This window comes from Tursiops truncatus, chromosome 11, assembly GCF_011762595.2.
Source record: "Tursiops truncatus isolate mTurTru1 chromosome 11, mTurTru1.mat.Y, whole genome shotgun sequence".
Taxonomy (NCBI): Eukaryota; Metazoa; Chordata; class Mammalia; order Artiodactyla; family Delphinidae; genus Tursiops; species Tursiops truncatus.
In genome coordinates this window covers 98,546,527-98,565,371 of record NC_047044.1, presented here as the reverse complement: position 1 = coordinate 98,565,371, position 18,845 = coordinate 98,546,527, and the positions used below count along the sequence as shown (strand labels likewise).

Genomic DNA, 18,845 nt, shown 5'->3' with positions numbered 1-18,845 from the left:
GGGTCCCTGCACCCCAGGGTCTTTGCACCCCAAGGGCCCAGGACGCATAGCTACTGAGTGAGTCAATATGGTAATGTTCACATTTACGCAGGTTATTTTTGCTTTGTGAGATATTTAATTAGGGGCTTTTAATCATAATTTGGTAATAAATAGTTATTCACTGCAGCTCTGTTTCACTAAGTAGAGAAGGCCGTGGGACACCAGAAGCCTGCCGGTGGCTACTTTCGCCAACAGTTCGTCTGCTTTACCCTAGACCCCATCAAATAAATGTCCATGGTCCGTCTGACAGGTCACCTGTTTTGGGTTTAAATAGCATCACATTCGAAATGAAGCGTCCGTGGTTCCTCAATCTACACATTCATTTTTTTTTATTTTATTTTTTTTGCGGTACGCGGGCCTCTCCCTGCCGTGGCCTCTCCCGTTGCGGAGCACAGGCTCCGGACGCGCAGGCTCAGCGGCCATGGCTCACGGGCCCAGCCGCGGTGCGGCACGTGGGATCTTCCCTGATCGGGGCACGAACCCGCGTCCCCTGCATCGGCAGGCGGACTCCCAGCCACTGCGCCACCAGGGAAGCCCATCACATTCATTTTTATTGTAGTTCAGTAGTGAAAAGCCTCTCACGTATTAAATGAGAACGTTAAAGCTCAGAGAATCCAGGAGCACCCGGCGAAGTCAGCGCTCTGAGCACCCACCCTTTAGTGCACGGGGCCACCTTTCTCTAATCCTTCGCTCTGAACTACTATTTCCAATGACCTCTCTGCTATTTAGTGTCTCATTAACCGGAACTCTCTAAAGGCAGTATTTCCACATATTCGTGGTGACATGGTAATGAACATTCGTGACGATGACTCAGAGGCCCAAGATCGTACAGTGCCCTCAGCAGTAGATTGACTTACGCACATGGTGGTGGATGTGTTGGGTAGACTTGGCCACATTCCAGTTATCTGCAAGTAAGAAACCCACTGATGGCTATGTGCGTGGATCATAAGGCTCCCTCTTAACCGGACTGCGGGTACTGGGAATACCCTGCTCCCCACCTGTGCTGTGCCGCAGAAACTTGCGTGAAGAGTTTTTCACAGAAAAGGAAGAAAAGGGGAAGAATCAGGAATGTGGGCCAGAAGACTTGCTATTTGCAGCACACGCGCGCGAGAGATATTTGTAGATTGATGTGTGAGGAATGACTAAGGCTGGTGGGATTTCTTGACATGGAAATGCTCTGAAAATAAGAGCATCAGACTTGAAATCCCAGGGTGGGATTCTAGCCTGGAACCTGGTATTACTTGTTACGGGCGATGGCTTGTTCCTCCCTTGTAAAGGGGATGCCAGGTCCTGAACGACCAAATAGGATGAGGTAGGAACAGTCAGCCCAGCATCTGGGCCCCGCACCATGAGCAGCCGGGCTGCCTCTTGGAAAAGGAGAGGCAGTCTTCCTTCCTAAAGTGCTTCCTGGCTAAGAAAATAAAAATAAAAGAGCTTAGAAGGAGCAGGAAAAAAAAGCTCAGGCCCCAGCTGGAGCGGTGGTTTTCTGCCCTTTGCAGTGTTCCCCTCTTATACAGACTCTCTGGACCCCTCGTTTCCCCTCCCAGGGCCCTGGCCTGTGCTGATGTAGGAGAATCAGGCCTATCTCCAAAGACGTGGCAAAAATAAGTGAGAACACACATAAGGCCAGGGCGTGTGCTACCCGTTGCTGGCAGCCAGGCACCCTCACCACGGCCCCAGGTCACCCTTTGACACAGGAGGCACTGGGGCTGGGCTGGGGGCTTCATGGTCCTCTCCGACTTGAACCTCGAGACGTGAGCTTTTTGCCTACACTTTACATCATTCACCTACTTAACGAGGGTGTTGGCCTGTCCGCTGCTTGGACAAAGGGGCTCATAATTATCCACCACATGAAGCCACACTTACTTTTAAAAGTCCAAAGGGCACCTCCTTTGGTGACTAAGTCTAAGGCCACCCAACGTCTGTAGACATTTTTTTTTGCGGTATGAGGGCCTCTCACTGTTGTGGCCTCTCCCGTTGCGGAGCACAGGCTCCGGACGTGCAGGCTCAGCGGCCATGGCTCACGGGCCCAGCCGCTCCGCGGCATGTGGGATCTTCCCGGACCGGGGCACGAACCCGCATCCCCTGCATCGGCAGGTGGACTCTCAACCACTGCGCCACCAGGGAAGCCCTGTAGACATTTTTATAGATGTTGCTGAAGTCCCATGGGCACACCAGGTCAGAGGGACAGGTCTGAGGGCAGCTCCCGGGCTGGGCACAGGCTCTGTGCAGGAGGCCCAGGCTCTGTCTGGCTCTGCCACGTCTCTCCGTGGGACCCACCCGGATCCCTCCTCTCTTCCCTCCCTCTTCCCTGAGCTGTGAGGGGGGCTCCAGAGCTGGTCTGACACACAAGCAAGTCTCTCCACCTTCCACCACTTCAGTTACCTTTCTCTGAACTTGAACTTCGTGGAAGACAGACTTGCTGAAATGCAAAAGATTCCCCGTCTCTGACTTTCGCTTACAGAAGCTGTCAACTCAGAGCAAGGGCTGGCTTTCAGCTCAGGACGTGCAGCTGTTGCATTTGGTTGGTTGCTGTGTGTGCGTGTGCGTGTGCGCGTGTGCGTGTGCACGTGTGCGCGTGCGTGCGTGTGTGTTAATATCTATTTGCTAGGAGGCAAGAAAAAGCACTTAGTGCTGCTATTTCTCCAGAGGCAGAACAAAAAAATTTCTCAGCACATTAAAGCATGCATTTATGCTCAGAAGAAAATGACTGTAAAATTATATATTGGGGGTTTCCATATTTATCCGCCCCCCCGGACGATGAGTCAAAACAAGGTTTATTTGCGTAGTTCGTTCTCAACCGCCAGCACTTTGAGCTCAGCTCGGAACGTGGGGAAAAGGAAAATCAAACCGCTGTTTTTTGCCGTGTGCTGTACATTGTCACCGGTGGCAAAGATCACAGAGTGAGAGCCAGTCAGCCGTCCAGGAAGGGAGAGGAAAGCTGCAGAGCTATAAAACAAGAGGCTGCGTGAGATTAATCTCCATGGTTTTTTCTGGCTCAGAGGCACTGGTCCTGCTGGTTGATGACTTGGGTCAGATGCCACTTCCTTGATGTACAGGCCTAACAGGACAGTGCTCCTGGGGACGACAGAAAGATCCAGACGAGAAGTTAACACGCCAGGACTGCAGACAGTGCGGACCAAACATCTGGATTCGGGAGGAATACCAGCCCATCGGGCTTGTACCATATCCTATCTTCTCTACCTGACACAGGCCCCAAAGTCTTCAGATGTCCAGGGTGCCTCACGGTCTAAACATGGGGCCCTTAGAGCCTGACCAGTTTCTCCTCTAGATTGGACTGGTTAAACCAGCACCACGCAGCCGAGATGTGGTGGTCAGGAGAGTGGGGGGTGCTGAGTCGGTAGGAAGGTCTAACTGCTTTGATTCCCTGGACGTGCACAGGAAAGCTAAATGGCGGGAGAATCAGCACAGAGCGTGTGTGGGCCCCGCTTGGGTCTTTCCTGCAGGAGACCTGCGGGCCAGGTAAAGGTGCTGAGGTGGGAGAGGAGGGGCTGTGGGGCAGGACACCTCATAAGGCAGAGCAGTCGCCCCTTCTCTTGTGCCCAAGGCATTCGGTTCCCTCTGGGCTGGCAGGGTTCTCCCATCCACACACACCTGCTCCATCCCGGCCCCCCAGAGAGTCAGGTGCCAGACCCTATAGAGCGCGGGGGCCAGGAGAAACCTTCCAGACCCTCTGGTCCACCCCTTCGTGGAGTGACTGGCCCACGTTTCACGGCCAGGTGGTGGCTGGGCTGGGACGATGAGAATATCCTTTGCAGGGAACTCCACGCCTCCCCAGCCGCTGTTCCTGCCCGTCGCAACCTGGGAGTCAGTCTTTGCCGTGTATAATCCGTGGCAATGTCAGCCCTTTCCTTGGGTACGGCTTTTCAGGTTGATGGGGGAAGGGGCGCTGGGAACAGCTGGCCACCATTCACTTAATAATAAGGCTTCTGAACCCAAAGCCTGTCATTAAAGCTCCCCCTCCACCCTCCCTTCTCCTGGCAAGGGGCTGGCGAAGCGCTGGGGGTGCTACGGAAATTCAAGGTGCGCCACAAACATCAAGGGCCGATTATTCTCAGGTCCCCTCCGATCCAATTAGGTGTGAAGTTTTAATCTATCGCCTGATGTCTCTGATGGCTGGTTGCCAAGGCGGAACGACTTAGCTTTTCAAGAATCTTGAGAACAACTGCATTTATGACGCCACGGGTCCATATCCTCAACACACAACCCCACCTGACACAGCCTCCAGCACCCGCTCGCAGAACCCTGGGGCCGCTGCACCGGTGCATCACACTGAGTCCCCCAGAGGGCGTGGCGCGGGCTGGGCACGTGGGTTGTGCCCCGCAAATTACAAACATCTTTGAAAAGGATTTAGAATCTTGCTTCTCCAAGTGTGGTCCCTGGACCAGCAGCGCTGGCTTGTTGGAACTTGTTAGAAATGCAGCATCTCAGGCCCCAGCCCGCACCTGCTGACCCAGGGTCTGTATTTTAACCAGGTCTCCAGGAGAGGCTTCGTGCATATTAGAGTTTAAGAAGCACTTGTTTAGGCTGGAATCCGTGGTGGCTGAGAAACAAAACCACCTGGGGGACTTTTGCTGTTTGGGGGTTTTTTGCATTTCCGGGACCTGAATCGTTCTCTTTGGGCCCTGGTGTCTGTTTTGTTCGAAAGCTTCACAAGTGATCCTGATATCTAAGTTTGGAATCATCATTTAAAATTTACCGGTACCTTCTGCTAAGATTTTAAAGCAGGAAAACGCAAACTACAAAGTGTACAGAGGAGCCCCATCCACATGGGGATAATTCTGAGTTAGCCACAGGTGGATCTGCCATCTCAGCTCAGCTTCCACTGGGGAGTGGCTCTGGCGGGGTGCGTGCCGGAGATGCTTCCCAGCCCTACCCCGGGCAGGATCAGGCCAGCCACGCAGTGCTCGACCCAGCGTTCTGCAGAATGGCCGAGCTCATGCTTCAAGCTGCAACGATGGCCCTCTGACATTTCTTCACCTCCACCACCTCCTTCCAATTCAACCAGACGCTCCACTTCCTGGCTAGATCCCGGGCTCTCTGCAAAACAGGGGCCTTAGAAACTACAGCCCCCTACTAATGGCAGAAGGTGTAGTTCTGTAAGTTTCTCTCCATCCATCCCTACTAATCCCAGACTATCTGCATTGCCTCTTCCCAGCTCTAGTATACGGTTGTCCCTCCCTATCTGCAAGGGATTGGTTCCAGGACCCCCGTGGGTAGCAAAATCCACGGACGCTCAAGCCCCTTATATAAAATGGCGTGGCCCGGTCAGCCCCAGCCCGGAATCTGCAGGTCCTGCGTCCTCGGGCTCAGTGCACGTGGAAGCCCCACTGTGCACTTAGATACGGGGAACGAGTAAATGTCTGTGGCTGGGAAAAGAACAGGAGACCTTGACCAGGTCATGGCCTAAATGTCTTCATCTGGAATGAGATGGCTGTCTTATGTCAGTCATTCTCAGAGGGAAACCCTCTTGTCTAACAAAATTGTGGCTGAACTTCCAATAAGCAAAACTGAAAGTCATAGAGGGGTTCTGAGGTGGGGGGAGAAGGCCCAAACCTGTGACCACCACCCTTCCCTGCCTGTCTCTGGCTGTGGGCAAGGTCAGCCTGGTTCCGGGGCTCCAAGGAGGAAAGTTTCAAAACCACCGGGTTAGGTCATCCCTAAAGTCTCTCCTGGTGCTTAACTTCGCGAGGAAGAGGAATCTGCTGGTGCTATCAAAACTCATGGCATAGGGCTTCCCTGGTGGCGCAGTGGTTGGGAGTCCGCCTGCCGATGCAGGGGACACGGGTTCGTGCCCTGGTCCGGGAAGGTCCCACATGCCGCGGAGCGGCTGGGCCCGTGAGCCATGGCCGCTGAGTCTGCGCATCCAGAGACTGTGCTCCGCAACGGGAGAGGCCACAGCAGTGAGAGGCCCGAGTACCGCAAAAAAAAAAAAAAAAAATCATGTCATAAATTACAAAGTTTAAAGAGGGTTCACTTCCGGATCACCCCACCATCTGTCTCCACTCTTAGCTCGGTATAGAGCCATTCACTACATTTCAAAACGTACATTTTCTCTATTGTGTTTTAGACGCAATAATTTTGAAAAATAACTTGTATCGAGCACATTTCTGAGAAACTCCTGCATCTGGCTTCCATTCCTGCTCCTCATTTTTCTTGGTAACGACAAGGATGTAGATTAACAGGAGAGAAAGGAGCGGCCCATCCAATCCAAACTTCAAGAGAAACAGATTTTGGTGCGAGGAAGCATAAATCTTAGGGTTGAAACAAGTGAAATGAACAGACCCCCTATCCCGCCTGCACGGTGACACGGCATCCACGCACGCGTCCAACATTTGCCCAGCACTGGGGGACCCAAATACCGGTCACGATGACAAAGATGTGCAGAGGGCAGTGGGGGCCCGGGCTGGCAGCTGCGTCCCGGATAGCAGTGTGGCAGCCTGACGGATGAGTAGGTAAGGGGCTGGCCAAGGCCTACGGGCTTGAGCAGAGGGTTGAACATAAGCTCCATGGGGAGAGGAACACTGTCTCTTTTATCTGGTGCTGGAATGCCCAGACCCCAGAACAATGCCTGGCAGTGTTTAGAACAAATAAACGAACAAAGCACGGGTCCTGCTGATGGAAGGAGCTGGGACCATTTGACTGTCTGTGAAAGAATCGGGCGGGAGGGGGCCTGTGAAAAATAATAAGTGGCTTGGCACGCTGCCCTTGGCCTTGAGACATCTGCATTCAGTGGCAGAGGAGGACGTGCAGGTGGTCGGGAAGTAGAAAGCGCTTACAAAGCAGCATGTTGCAGGGATAACAGCGAGAGAGCGGAGTCTTACAGAGAATCCAGAATTCAAGGAAGAGCCCCGTGTCTCGAGGGCCCGGCCTGAGGTGACTCTGGGGGGGGCCTGGGTCCCACACATTGCAGATCAGCCTCCCCTCGTGCGAAGGGCTGTGACCCAGGCCCCCAAACCGTGAGCACAACGGTCCTGGGCTGGTCACGGCGGGACCCCCTGAAGCTAGAAAAATGCAGGAGAGGCGGTGGTGACTCAGTTTAAATGCCTTGGGAACCCACCCATCCTTGACACTCCGTCCCCTAATCCTACCCCGCTTTTCACAATCTTAATGACACCATTATTGGTTTAATTGGTATTTGTCCTGTGTCCTTCCCCCAGCCCCCTCCCCCCATGAGGGCAGGGACCGCACCTCTTGTGTTCACCTTTGGGTCCCCAGTAACCAGCCTGGTGCCGGGCACTTGGGTGGACTGACGCATGGACGCCTGAACCGGTTTTTTCCCGGAGAAGGTGGGGTGTGAGTCAGGTGTCCAGAGAGGGCAGCAGGCCCAGGAAGAGGGGCTGCCCGTAGGCCCCCAGCTCACCTCCACGCTGCTCAGCCACGGGCGCACGGCCAGGAAGGACTGCCTGGCTGTGAGATCGTACATGACCACGACGCCGTCGGCCTTGCGGAAGAACTGCTGGGTGATGCAGCGATACCTGCGCAAAGGGCCGGGTCAGGTGTGCGGCCTCCTCTGCCGCCACAGCCCGCCCCCGCGGGGAGAGGAGAGGCGGGGTTACCCGGGGTGGGGGTGGGGATCCTCACCTCTCCTGCCCCGCCGTGTCCCACAGCTGCAGGGCCACCCGCGAGTCGTCCACACGCACGGTCTTCATGCGGTAATCGATGCCTGTGGGGGGAGCCCAGCATCATGTCCAAGTCCGGAACCCACGCCCCAGCCTGGAATCCCATCAGCCCGAGGGCGCAGCCCTCACCCTGCTGCTCCTGACAGGTGGTGTGCGCGGGACAGAGCATTGGACCGGGAGGCCCGGGACCTGGCTTCTGGTCCTGTCTCTGCCACTGACCGGCTGTGGGACCTTGATCCAGTCACGGAACCTCTCTGAACCGCAGGCTGCTCCCTGCAGTGTAATCCAGACCCTCTTTAGGGATCGAATGAGATCACATATGGAAAAGCAATCTACCAACGCAAAGAATTATCATTCACTCCCTCCTTGGGAAGATGAGGCGACAGAAAGACTGTCCTCAGATTCCTTCCTCACTCCCTCCCTTTTCTTCTTTCTCCCTAAAATGCTTTTCAAAGTTCCCATAGTACAATCCGAGTATCCCTGGGGGATGGATCGCACTCCCAGACTCCCACCGTGGTGATGCAAAGGTAGGTGGGGGAGGAGGGCGGGAGGGGAGGGCTTGGCAGGTGGAGGGAGGGACAGAAGAGAAGGAAAGCGGTGGGGGCGGGAATCAGAGGCAAAGCCCCCTTAGAGATGGAATCAGAGCTCCTAATCCCAGCCATCAAGCCACTTGCAATCCTCCCTCTGAGGCTGTGACCCTACCTGGAGTCGTGGATCCCAGAGAGAGGATGCAGGGCAGGCAGGTCCCACAGCAGCCCTCAGACAGAGGACCTAAAGGCAGGTGCTTTGATAACAAACATTCCTCCCTCCTACACCCTGTGAGAATGTTCACAGATGCTCAACCAGGTTTAAAACGTTTTTCCCCCTTAAGGCATCAGATCTTGGAACCAGAGGGCATCCCCTCCCAACCTCTAAAAGGCCCAGCCTCTGGGGTCCTTACCCTGGAGGGCTCAGGTAGGGACAGCAACAGCAGCCTGGCCAGACAGAGACAGACAGACTGACAGACAGACAACCAAGAGGCAGTTGATGGAAAAGGGCATCCCTGCCACGGTCTCCAGGCAAAGGCGAGTGTGTGAGGGGCTGGGCAGGGGAGGAGAGATGGGAGGGTCATCCGCTCCTAGAATGTTAGCAGGACTGCAGAGGCCTGGGCTCACAGAAGAGAGTCGGAGAGAGGATGCGCGTGTCTGGGTGAGGAAAAGAGGGACGTGTCCCATTGGTAGAATGCTTGGCATCCCCAGTTTCCATGTGCCACCTCTCCCTCTTCACCACGCTCCCCTGGGACATCCGTGTGCGGGCTGCTATCTGCACACACACGCACACACACACATACCCATCCTCACACGTGCACACACGTGCACCCCCCTTCTCCTCCTCAACCATAGAAGGATAAAGAAGCGGGAGCCCAGCCTTGCCCAAGCTGGTCAGCAGCCTCAGTGACTTGCAAACCCAGTTCTGAGGCTCATTCCTCTTTTCATAGCAGTACCCTGGGCACAGGGTCCCTGGCAGCTCTGTTTCACCTAGAAAGTCCAAGGCTAAATGCTCCCATCAGAACAGATGGAAACCAAACCCAAGGGTGTTTTCTTAGCTAAAGCGGTAGGGCTTCCCCCATCTGTGCTCTGGGAGGCCGGGGGGCTGCCCACAGCCTGATAACAACCCAGGGGAAAGCCAGCCTCAGTCATCACATCTTCGGGGCCTGATCTGAAGCCCCCGAGGATGAGCCCTCTCTCTGATGGAAAGGCAGGTGGTGGAGGGACGGCTGGGTCCCTCGACCTCACTGGTAATCGCTCTGCTGGTGGACGGGGAGCTTGGCGAGTGTCCGCTGGTCCACGACGTACCCGTCCCTGCAGCCTCAGACCCGCAGGCCGGGAAGTAGACCAACAAGTCCAAGGGATGCGTGGGGTTTGGGAGGACACGGGGAGTCAGCGTCCAGCAGGCTGCACAGAGTGACGAGGGACCAGAGGGATTTCTGAGACCCCCCCGCCCCGCACCCGTTCCAACGGTCCGGGAGCCCAGACCTCATGTTCCTGCCTCAGTCCTGCCTCTGACCAGCTGTGTGGCCTGGACGACGTGACTTCCCCCCATCTGGGAGGCTTCGCTTTCCCCATCTGTAAACTGAGGTGTGACGCGGGTGCTGGAAGGGAGTTGGGCGTCCATGGTTTTACGTCCAGCTGTAGCGTTCGGCAAACACGTGGAGGTGACCCCCGACTTGCAACCTCAGTGGTTCCTGAATGAGGACTGGACCTCGGGGGCCCTGTCACCGTGGAGTGTGATGTGTGTGGGATGTGTGGGTCAGAGCTGTGGGTGATGGACCCCAGGAAGGGTGTCCTTTCTGGACAGGACAGGTCATTCCAAGCAAGAGGGATTGGGAACGGGGAGTGCCAGTGAGCTGTCCCGGAGGGGAAGCTCTCGGGATTTCTCTGTGGAGTCGAGGAGAGGGATGGCAACAGACTGGTGCCCAGGAGAGGGCAGAAGAAACACCTTGGGCCATGGGCCCTGGTTTAAAGCAGGGCCATGAACCAAGGCGGGGCCTCGGGAAGAGCTCTGGACTCAGAGTCCTGGGTCCTAGAGCCTTAGCCTCTAACAGTCAGTCTTCTCATTGACAAAATGAGCTCCAATGTTCTGCAAGAACATTTGACGTCTCCAGGACACACGCAGGGCCCACCCACCTGCTTTACAAGGGATCCGCTGGTGCTAAGGTGGGGAAGGCAGGGGCGCCCCAAGACAGACTGTTGCATGATGGAAGCCACTTCACGCACAAGCCGGAGGTCGAGGACGGGTCACGTGCTCCTGAGGGGCTGGGCGATCGGGAAGTCCCTTCGGTGATGGAGGAGAGCGTTAAGGCACCACCGCGCCCCTGTTGGTGCTGTGCTGAGGGTCCAGGGCTGCTGTGCTCGACAGGGGTTGGCCTGCTTGAGCCCCGGGAGCCCAGGACTCGGTGGCTCATCTGTGTCTGTAAAGGGAGCATCTTCCAGGCGGCTGGTGTGGCATCAGCGCCCTGACACGTGTGCCGGGGAGGCTAATTCCAGCTGCTACTCTGGCTCGTTTTGCACAGCTCGATGAAGGGCGTCCCAGATTTGGAGACTTTGATATTTTTCCCCTTCCTAAATTGTAGGTGTTTCCATAATTGGCCTCCTGGGGAGTGCGAATTAGTCTGATTTTCTCTTTTTCAGAGCTTTCCATCTCGGGGGCATCAGTTGGAGGTGTAAGCAGACCCCGATTCCCTGATTTCACCAACAGGAGAGGCACCAGGTGCACTGCCAGAGGGCCGCCCCCGGGGGTACAGCATCCCTCCCCTGCCCCCACAGCCTACGCCCGAGCTGTGACCTCAGGTTCTGGGGCCTCCCCATGGAACGCTCCAGGGAGGGCCAGTCCAGCTCTGCAGCCGCTGTTTCCTGTGTCACCACACTCGGCACATGGGGGTCACTCCTAGCCATCCCTTCCAGCCGCACGAGGCCAGGCTCTTCTGAGCCGTCTTCCCATCAGAGTCCCGATTCTTCACCGTGGGATGCACCCAGTCTCTGGGTGGAATGGGGCGCGGGGTGGGGCAGGAGGGGGCTCCGGATTTGGAAACTGCAGAGGCTCAGCAGTAAGAACAGGGCGCCTACAGTCGTGGGAAGAGACCCATCTGCAGGAAGAAAGTTGCAAGGAACGGCCCATTCAGGTTATCCTGGAGGAAGAGACCAGACTCTCCCCAGGCAGGCTCTGGGGCAGGAGAGTTTGTCTCGGATTGTCTTGGAGGGCCAGCTTGTGAGACCTCCAGGGGTCAGAGGTGGTCTGGACAGAGCCCTGGGCTTGGAAGCAGTCTTGGCTGGCCCGGTTCAAATCTCTCATTTTTCTCAGGTGAGGAAAGACTGAAGCCGAAAAGGAAACACCTCCTCCCGAGGTCACACAGCTGGTCGGTGGCAGCGCTGAGATGAAGGCCCGGGACCTCCGATGCCCCATTGGACCTTAGCGGCCTCCCCTGCCCGTGCTAGCCTCCACCCGCCTCCTGTGGCAGAAGCTGGGCTCTGAGCACGCACAGCACAATGTTGTTAGGGAGGCAGTGGGCTGGGACAGCAGAGGTGCATGCGGTTGCAGGGGGACCAGTATCAGCACGGCCAGCTGGTGGGAATGAGGACCCGTCTCTGGGCCTCAGCATCTTGGTCTGTCCATTGGGCTGACAGCAGTGCTTGCCTTTCAGGGTTGTTGGGAAGACAGATGGAAATGATAAATATCAAAATCCACGGTAAATATTCAGATCATATCAATGTATTTTTGTTAGTTCGTTTGTTTGTTTTTTTTTTTCCAGTACGCGGGCCTCTTACTGCTGTGGCCTCTCCCGTTGGGGAGCTCAGGCTCCGGACGCGCAGGTTCAGCGGCCATGGCTCACGGGCCCAGGCACTCTGCGGCATGTGGGATCTTCCCGGACCGGGGCACGAACCCGTGTCCCCTGCATCGGCAGGCGGACTCTCCGCAATGTATTTTTAACATAGCTGACTTAGCGTGGTTAAATGGCACATAGGAGGCACCCAAAGGATTCATTTTTTTTTGCTCGAGTGATTCACCTGGGGAGAACCTAGAAGGCCAATGTGCCTTTGCGTCTTCCCACACACTCCAATGCAAGGAGCACCTCTGGGTGAAGGGGCAGAGGCTCCTGTCTAAACACAGAATTACCCGAGATGATGATGGAGGCGCATGAAGCCCTGATCAGCTATTAGCAGCTGAGCCTAACGAGTGTCTACAGTGGACTCCAGCTGTTACCCAGCAGGCCCGGATGCGAGACGAGGAAATGTGATGGGTAAAAGAAGCCCCCAGAGCACTGTCCTCCGTCCTGCACGTCTATACACGTGTGCATGCACGCGCATGCACACACACACACACACACACACACACACACACACACATGCACACACATACACAGAGAAAGTCGGGAAGGGATGACTGAAGACAGACAGGCTCAGAGAGGGAACAAAGGGCCGGAAGTCCATCTCTGCCAACTTCAGAGCCCCTCATCTTGGGCATAGGAACCGTTCGTGGTCCCACAGCCGTGGAGCACCAGGCAGAGGGGGGCCTCGCCTACCAGCCCAGCCCTCAGCCCCTCCTACGGGGCTCCAAGTCCCTCCTGGGCACCCTTCTCACAGCCGCCCCTTCCCAGAGGTGGGCTGGGGTCCAGCCCAGGGCCGAGAACTCACCCATGGTGGCTGCTGAACCCAGGGAGAACTTGCCGTCACAGAACCGGCTCAGGAAGGACGTCTTCCCCACGGAGGAATTGCCCACAAACACGATCTTGAAGAGCCGGTCTGGGGTGGACACAGAGCCTTCCTCCTGTGGAAGACAGACAGCAGGGTCACATGCTGGGACGGCCGCTGGCCAGCCCTGCCCCTGACCTGTCCCTGCGGTGTGCAGGGAGGGACCCGCAACCAGCACCGGGGAGGCTGCTCGGGCCTCGGAGGCAGGAAGCTTCGGGCTCAGCGCACCAAGGCTCCTTCCAGCTTCAGCAGCGGGAAGAGAGACTTTCACTCCACCACCACTGCTGCCCACGTGCTGCGCCGCAGGCCCTGCGCTGGGCCGGGCATGTGGTGCAGGGAAGGCAGCCACGCGTACACATAGTCACGGCACGATGTTCCGAGTGCCCAGAGCACGGACCAGGAATCAAGGGGCTCGGGGTGCGGGGGGGCTCTGGGCTGGGGCTTAAGGAGGAAGCAGAGATCCTCTGCAGGGGCTGGGTGGGGAGGACAAGGTGGAGTGTTTGAAGGGGAAGGGGAGATACAGAAGATACAGAAGGCTTATCTATACTCGGGGGCAGAGGCATCCCAGGCTGGGGTCGGGCCTCTCGTTTCTGCCCCGTCACTGGAAGCCGGGACCGGATGGAGGACACGCTCGCCTCCCTGCATGCTGCCCTTCTGTCCCAGCTCACCTTCCATCTAGGGTCCCTGTCTGCCCTGGAAATAAGGCAAGGCAGTCTCCACTCAGTAGCTTGGGAAACCCCAAGATGCCAGGCTACGGGAAGAACGTTCCAGAACACAGTCATGGTGGTCCTTCTCCACCCGGCAGCGGGACAGACTGGGAACTGGCCTGCCTGTTACTCTGGCGTGTACGGTCCAGCGGGAAGTGGACTTGCTCCAGGATGCTGGGTGAGTGAGAGGCAGAGTGAGGACCGGCACAGGGCCCTTCCTCCGAATGGTCATTAAGTCCAGAGAGCCGCGTGCTCCCCCAGCACTGCCAGGCCAGATGAGGAGGCTTTGCAGAATCTATTTGGAAGTGGATTTGGGGGGAATTAGCTCCTTTCACCGAGCAAATACTATAGCGGAGTAGCAGCAGATATTAGCAGTACTTGAATTTCAGAGAAAAGCCATTAACAGCCTTTTGGGGAGAAATCAATTCCATGCTGTACTTAGGAGGGAATTCAAGGTCAATGACAGAAACTTAAACCCAACTTAAAAAAAAAAAAAAAGAGAGAGAAACCCACACTCAGAAACGCTGCCCTGGCCCCAGTTTCTTTATTGCTGCGAAGCACAAGCACCGCTCTCTGCCAGGCTCGTGCTCCGTTTGTCCTTTGTTTGAGACCGAAGCTCAGTGCAGCCACTGGCCCACTGCAGGCCCGGGGCCGGTGGGAGGAGATGGTCTTGGCTGCAGACGCAGTGGCGGACCTTCTCTGTGCTCCCCTCACCCTGGCCCCCGCCTGCGGCAGGACACTTATTCCGCAGACAGGATATGATCAACCCGGTGATGGTTCCGTTTGGGGAGGGACCCACCTCACAGGAGCAGCGAAGCTGTTCCAGTTCTTGCCCTTAACCTGGGGGACAATCCACCTGCCCGCGAACGACAGTGAGACAACAACATTGTGGGGAGGGGCTGGAGAAAGGCTCCCTCCACTGGCAAGTCAGGGGATCTGTTCTCATTCTCCTTCCCACCACTGTTTTTATTTTTTTTAAGCTTTAAAAAATGAAAGTAATACATACTAATTTCTAAAATTAGGAAACTTAGCAGAGAGGAAATTAATGACTATTCATAATTTACCCCCCAACCCTGAAACGGTCACTATTCCTATTTGGATACATTTCTTCCAGGTTTTTTTTATATAGATGAATCAATATATGTTTTTTTGAGAGAAATTTGAGGTACTATGTATACTTTATTTATATTATTATATATAATATAAATTTATGTATAATTTTCTATTTGTTCCTATGTTATTGAATTTTATATAAATATTTCTGAGTCACTGAAGTTTTCCAAAAATGTGATTTTTAATAGCACTATAACATTCTATTAAATTACTATAGTCTAATTTATGTCCCTACTGTTGTTTTTTCAGTTATTTGCTCTTATGCACTTACATTCTTGGATTAAATTTTTGTCTGGTTTTGGTTATTTCCTTAGGAAAGGTTGCTAGAAGTAGGAGGGCTGGTTCAAAGGAGGCGGACTTTTAAAGTTCTTGATTCCTATTATCAAACTACTTTCCCGAAAGCTGGTACCAATTGATGGCTCAGCGGCCTTGCAAGGGGCCCTCTGTGGAGGCTGCTGTGTGACTGGCTTCCAGCAGACACACTTCCTCTCTGCTGCAGCTTCTGTCCCAGCTAAACAGCACCGCATCCCGGTGCAGCCGGTGGGGATGCAGAGCGGTGGGTGCGAAGGCTGGGCTCCCCTCACTGCGGGCTGGGTGGGCCTCCTCGCTCTGGGCTCTACTTCCCCACCCGCCTGAGGGGAGAACAGATCTCTGATGCCCGTCATCCAACAACCGCAAGGATCAGGTGCCACGGCAGACATGGACGCTTAGCCTCTTCCTTCACCCCATCTCCCATGGCCCTCTTAACACTTCTTTCACATTTGGGGGGCTATCGTGGGGTATTTAAAGCCCCATTTGTGCCCACTGCCAGCAAGTGTAGTCTGTCCACTTTTGGGGATGTAGAAGGGGGTGTAAGGGGGCTGCCCCACCCACCAAGGGCCCTTCAGAGGAGTGGTTTGTAGGCATGAATCTTAATCCAGGCCCAAGAATGATAACCGAGGCCAAGAAGTCCCCGTGCAGGGGCTGGAGAGGGCTCACCGGCACGCACGCCAACGCCTCACTCGGACCGCTCAGCTCTGAAGGCCGCCACAGGGTGAGGGAACTGTTCTAGAGGGTCCGGCGGCGGGCAGGGGGAGGGCTGAGGGGCCAGTTCCAAGGCCTGGGTCACAAACAAGGTAAGGAGTATCACCTGTGATCCAGAGGAGGATGGTCCACGCGGCCCCCTTCTCCCGGGGAACTCAGCGGGGAGAGCTGGTGGGGGTCGCGGGGATGGAGGGTGGGAGTGCAGCGTCACACTGCCGGGAGGGCCGAGCTGATTAGGAACCGAGAGAGAAGCGATGGTGCGCAGACTTCCCCCGCAGGGACTGGCCTGCAGGGGGCGGTTACAGAACGGACCAGAAGAGGTACCATTTTTAAGGCCTGTGACAGCTGACGCTAATTGCCCAGCAGAGGCTCGGTCCTACTCTATAAATGCAGAATCTGAATCAGAACAAAACACATAGGGGCCAACAACAGAAGTTGTTAGGAGAGTGTCCCCAGACCCCCGAGTCTCCACCATGACACTCGGCAGAGCAGAGAAGGGTGGTACCCGAGGGACACAAACTTGCTGCGTCACCAGGCCTGCTGAGTCTGGCTTCCTGAGCGGCCTTGGGGCTCTTGGGCTCACACTCGAGGGACAAGGCCCAGGGTGACCTGCAAGCCAGTGAGGGATGCACCCTTACCTCAGATGGGGTCTCTTTTCCAACAGGCTGCCCTCGGGGAGACGCAGGCATGAGCTCCAGAGGTCGGGACGGCCCGATTTGTCCCTCCGCCCCCTGGTCGGAGGCCTCCCCTTCTTCCGGGCATTGGCCCAGTGGCTGCTCAGAGCCGCCCCCCAGCAGCTGGGGCAGCGGGTCCTCTTCAATGGAGATGATTCTGCGGAGCGGCCGGGAGAGCAGACCCCCGGTCCCCGGCCCCTCTTCTGTAAGGGGGTGCCCACTCAGGCCCAGGGAGCTTCTCCTCCGCAGGATGCCAAACACATCTTCCTCCTCCTCTGACTGGCTGTTTTGGAGAAGAATGAAGAGTGGGGAGAAGATTGTAAAATGTATCAGAATGGAAGCTGGGGGTCTGTGACAGAGAGCTGAGGAGCACACTTTTTGGGGGCAGAGAGGAACCAAGAAAGGGAAAACCAGACCCAGCATTGTTCCGCTCATTCATTCAATGTCCTTATGATGAGGGTGAGATGAAGACGAAGGTGATGATGAAGGTGAAGGTGGTGAAGGTGAAGGTGATGAAGGTGAAGGTGATGATGAAGGCGAAGGTGATGATGAAGGTGAAGGTGGTGAAGGTGAAGGTGGTGAAGGTGATGATGAAGGTGAAGGTGGTGAAGGTGAAGGTGGTGAAGGTGAAGGTGGCGAAGGTGAAGGTGATGATGAAGGTGAAGGTGGTGAAGGTGAAGGTGGTGAAGGTGATGAAGGTGAAGGTGGTGAAGGTGAAGGTGAGGGTGGTGAAGGTGATGCCGGCTCCCAGGTATTAAGCTAACGACAGTCAGCAACAGGTGCACCAGCCCCGTCCTCGTGGAGCGCTTAGCTTAGCAGGGCCAGAGCAGTCATGACACACTCACTGCGCTGTCCCAGACTGTGGGAGGTGCCACAAAGGAGAAGCAAAGGGTGAAGAAAGAAGCACAACAGATGTGGAAACAAAGCCTCCTGGGTTAAAGGGCGGTGGCCTCTGCCCTGGTCCCATGCCAGCCCTTACCAGCTGTGTGTCCCCAGGTAAGACACCAACTCTCCAGGCCTGTTTCCTCACCCTTCCGCCCTGCCCACCTCCCCAGTAAGCCAGTGCATAAGCCAGACCCGTTAGGGAAGCAGCCCTCGGGGATGCAGGCGAGGGAGACCACTGCTCTGGGAGGGACCCCGGCACGGCAAGCGTCCACCACCAGCTCAGGGTGGAAGGAAGCCCTCCACCCGCTTCTCCTTCCTTTCTCCTTAGGATCAGGAGCGAGTGGCCTCAGAGGTCTGAGTGCACGTTTGCTTCCAGAAACACCTGAGCAACAGAACAAGGAGAAGCAGCGGGGGGGTGTGCAGCACTCGGGCACCAGACGTGGGTCCAGGGCACGGGCTGTGTCCCCAAGGTTTGTGAGCAGAGGCCCCACGGGCCCTCCTGGTGCAGCCCCCTCTCAGGCCTTTATGAACAAGTCAAGCTGAGGACTGTTTTACGGGGAGGAACCTGAGTCCAGAATCGAAACACACACACACACACACACACACACACACACACACACACACACACACACTCGAGAACTAGAAAATCGAGCAGGATGCGGTGGTGAGGCGGAAGTGGGCGACGGACACAGAATATGCAGCACAGGGAAAGCCCCTTCACTTTGCCCCAACTCCCGCCCCCCCCCCGCTCCTAGCATTTCTGGCCCCTAAGGACCAAAAACAGAAAAAAAGAGAAAAAAATGCGTGTGTCACTGTTCTGAACTCCGGACACTTCTAAGATAAGTTAAGGTATAGCGCTTGCTCACAGAAGTGCTGACTCAGCTCGGATCCCCTGATATAAAATAAAGGATCTGCAGCAATTCAAGGACTCTTACACTCATTTATAAAATCAGCTTTTTACGGAAACTGACTGCCATCTTTCTAACAAATTTCTTCTACATTCTGACGAGCCTACTAAGTGCCTAGCCACGTCGGCACACAATTGGTGCTCCCATCTGCTTTCACTCTGCTCACACACACGAGTGCACCTGTGTGAACACGTGTTGTGAGCATGTATGCACGCGCACAGATGCAGAGCATGGCTTTTCAAAGGCCTTGCAACTAGAAAAGACATGGACACTGAAATGACCCTAAATGAAGCGTTTCTTGGCAAAAGCTTCTTACTTGGGAAATTCTCAAGCACTATTACATTCCAGAATACCTTCAGCTTAGCATGACTGAGCTCCTTTTTGGTTTTGCCACCAAATGCTATGCACCAGCGGCAGACAGCAGTCACCTCTGACAAAGTCTGCATGGGAATTCGGGGTTTGCAATTTATCGATTACTCATCAATTATTGTCTGTGTCCTCCACTCAATTATAAGCTCCATGAAAGCAGAGACGGGGTCTATTTTGTTCACTCCGTATCCCCAGCACACGGCACTGAGTCTTGCACAGGGCAGGCACTCAGTAATGGATATTAAGGGCAGGCCTC

At 55.5% G+C, this 18,845-nt stretch overlaps 1 protein-coding gene across 1 annotated transcript in view; it reads right to left on the bottom strand.

The window, feature by feature from the left end:
* CRACR2A (calcium release activated channel regulator 2A) overlaps positions 1-18,845 on the bottom strand; it is a 120,033-nt gene that overhangs the window by 9,468 nt on the left and 91,720 nt on the right. The window contains exons 13-16 of the mRNA XM_033867174.2: positions 16,392-16,710; positions 12,854-12,986; positions 7,645-7,726; positions 7,424-7,538 (exon numbers count right to left, since the gene is read on the bottom strand). Coding sequence (XP_033723065.1) covers positions 7,424-7,538; positions 7,645-7,726; positions 12,854-12,986; positions 16,392-16,710 — 649 coding nt within the window. The remainder of the gene's footprint in view (positions 1-7,423; positions 7,539-7,644; positions 7,727-12,853; positions 12,987-16,391; positions 16,711-18,845) is intronic.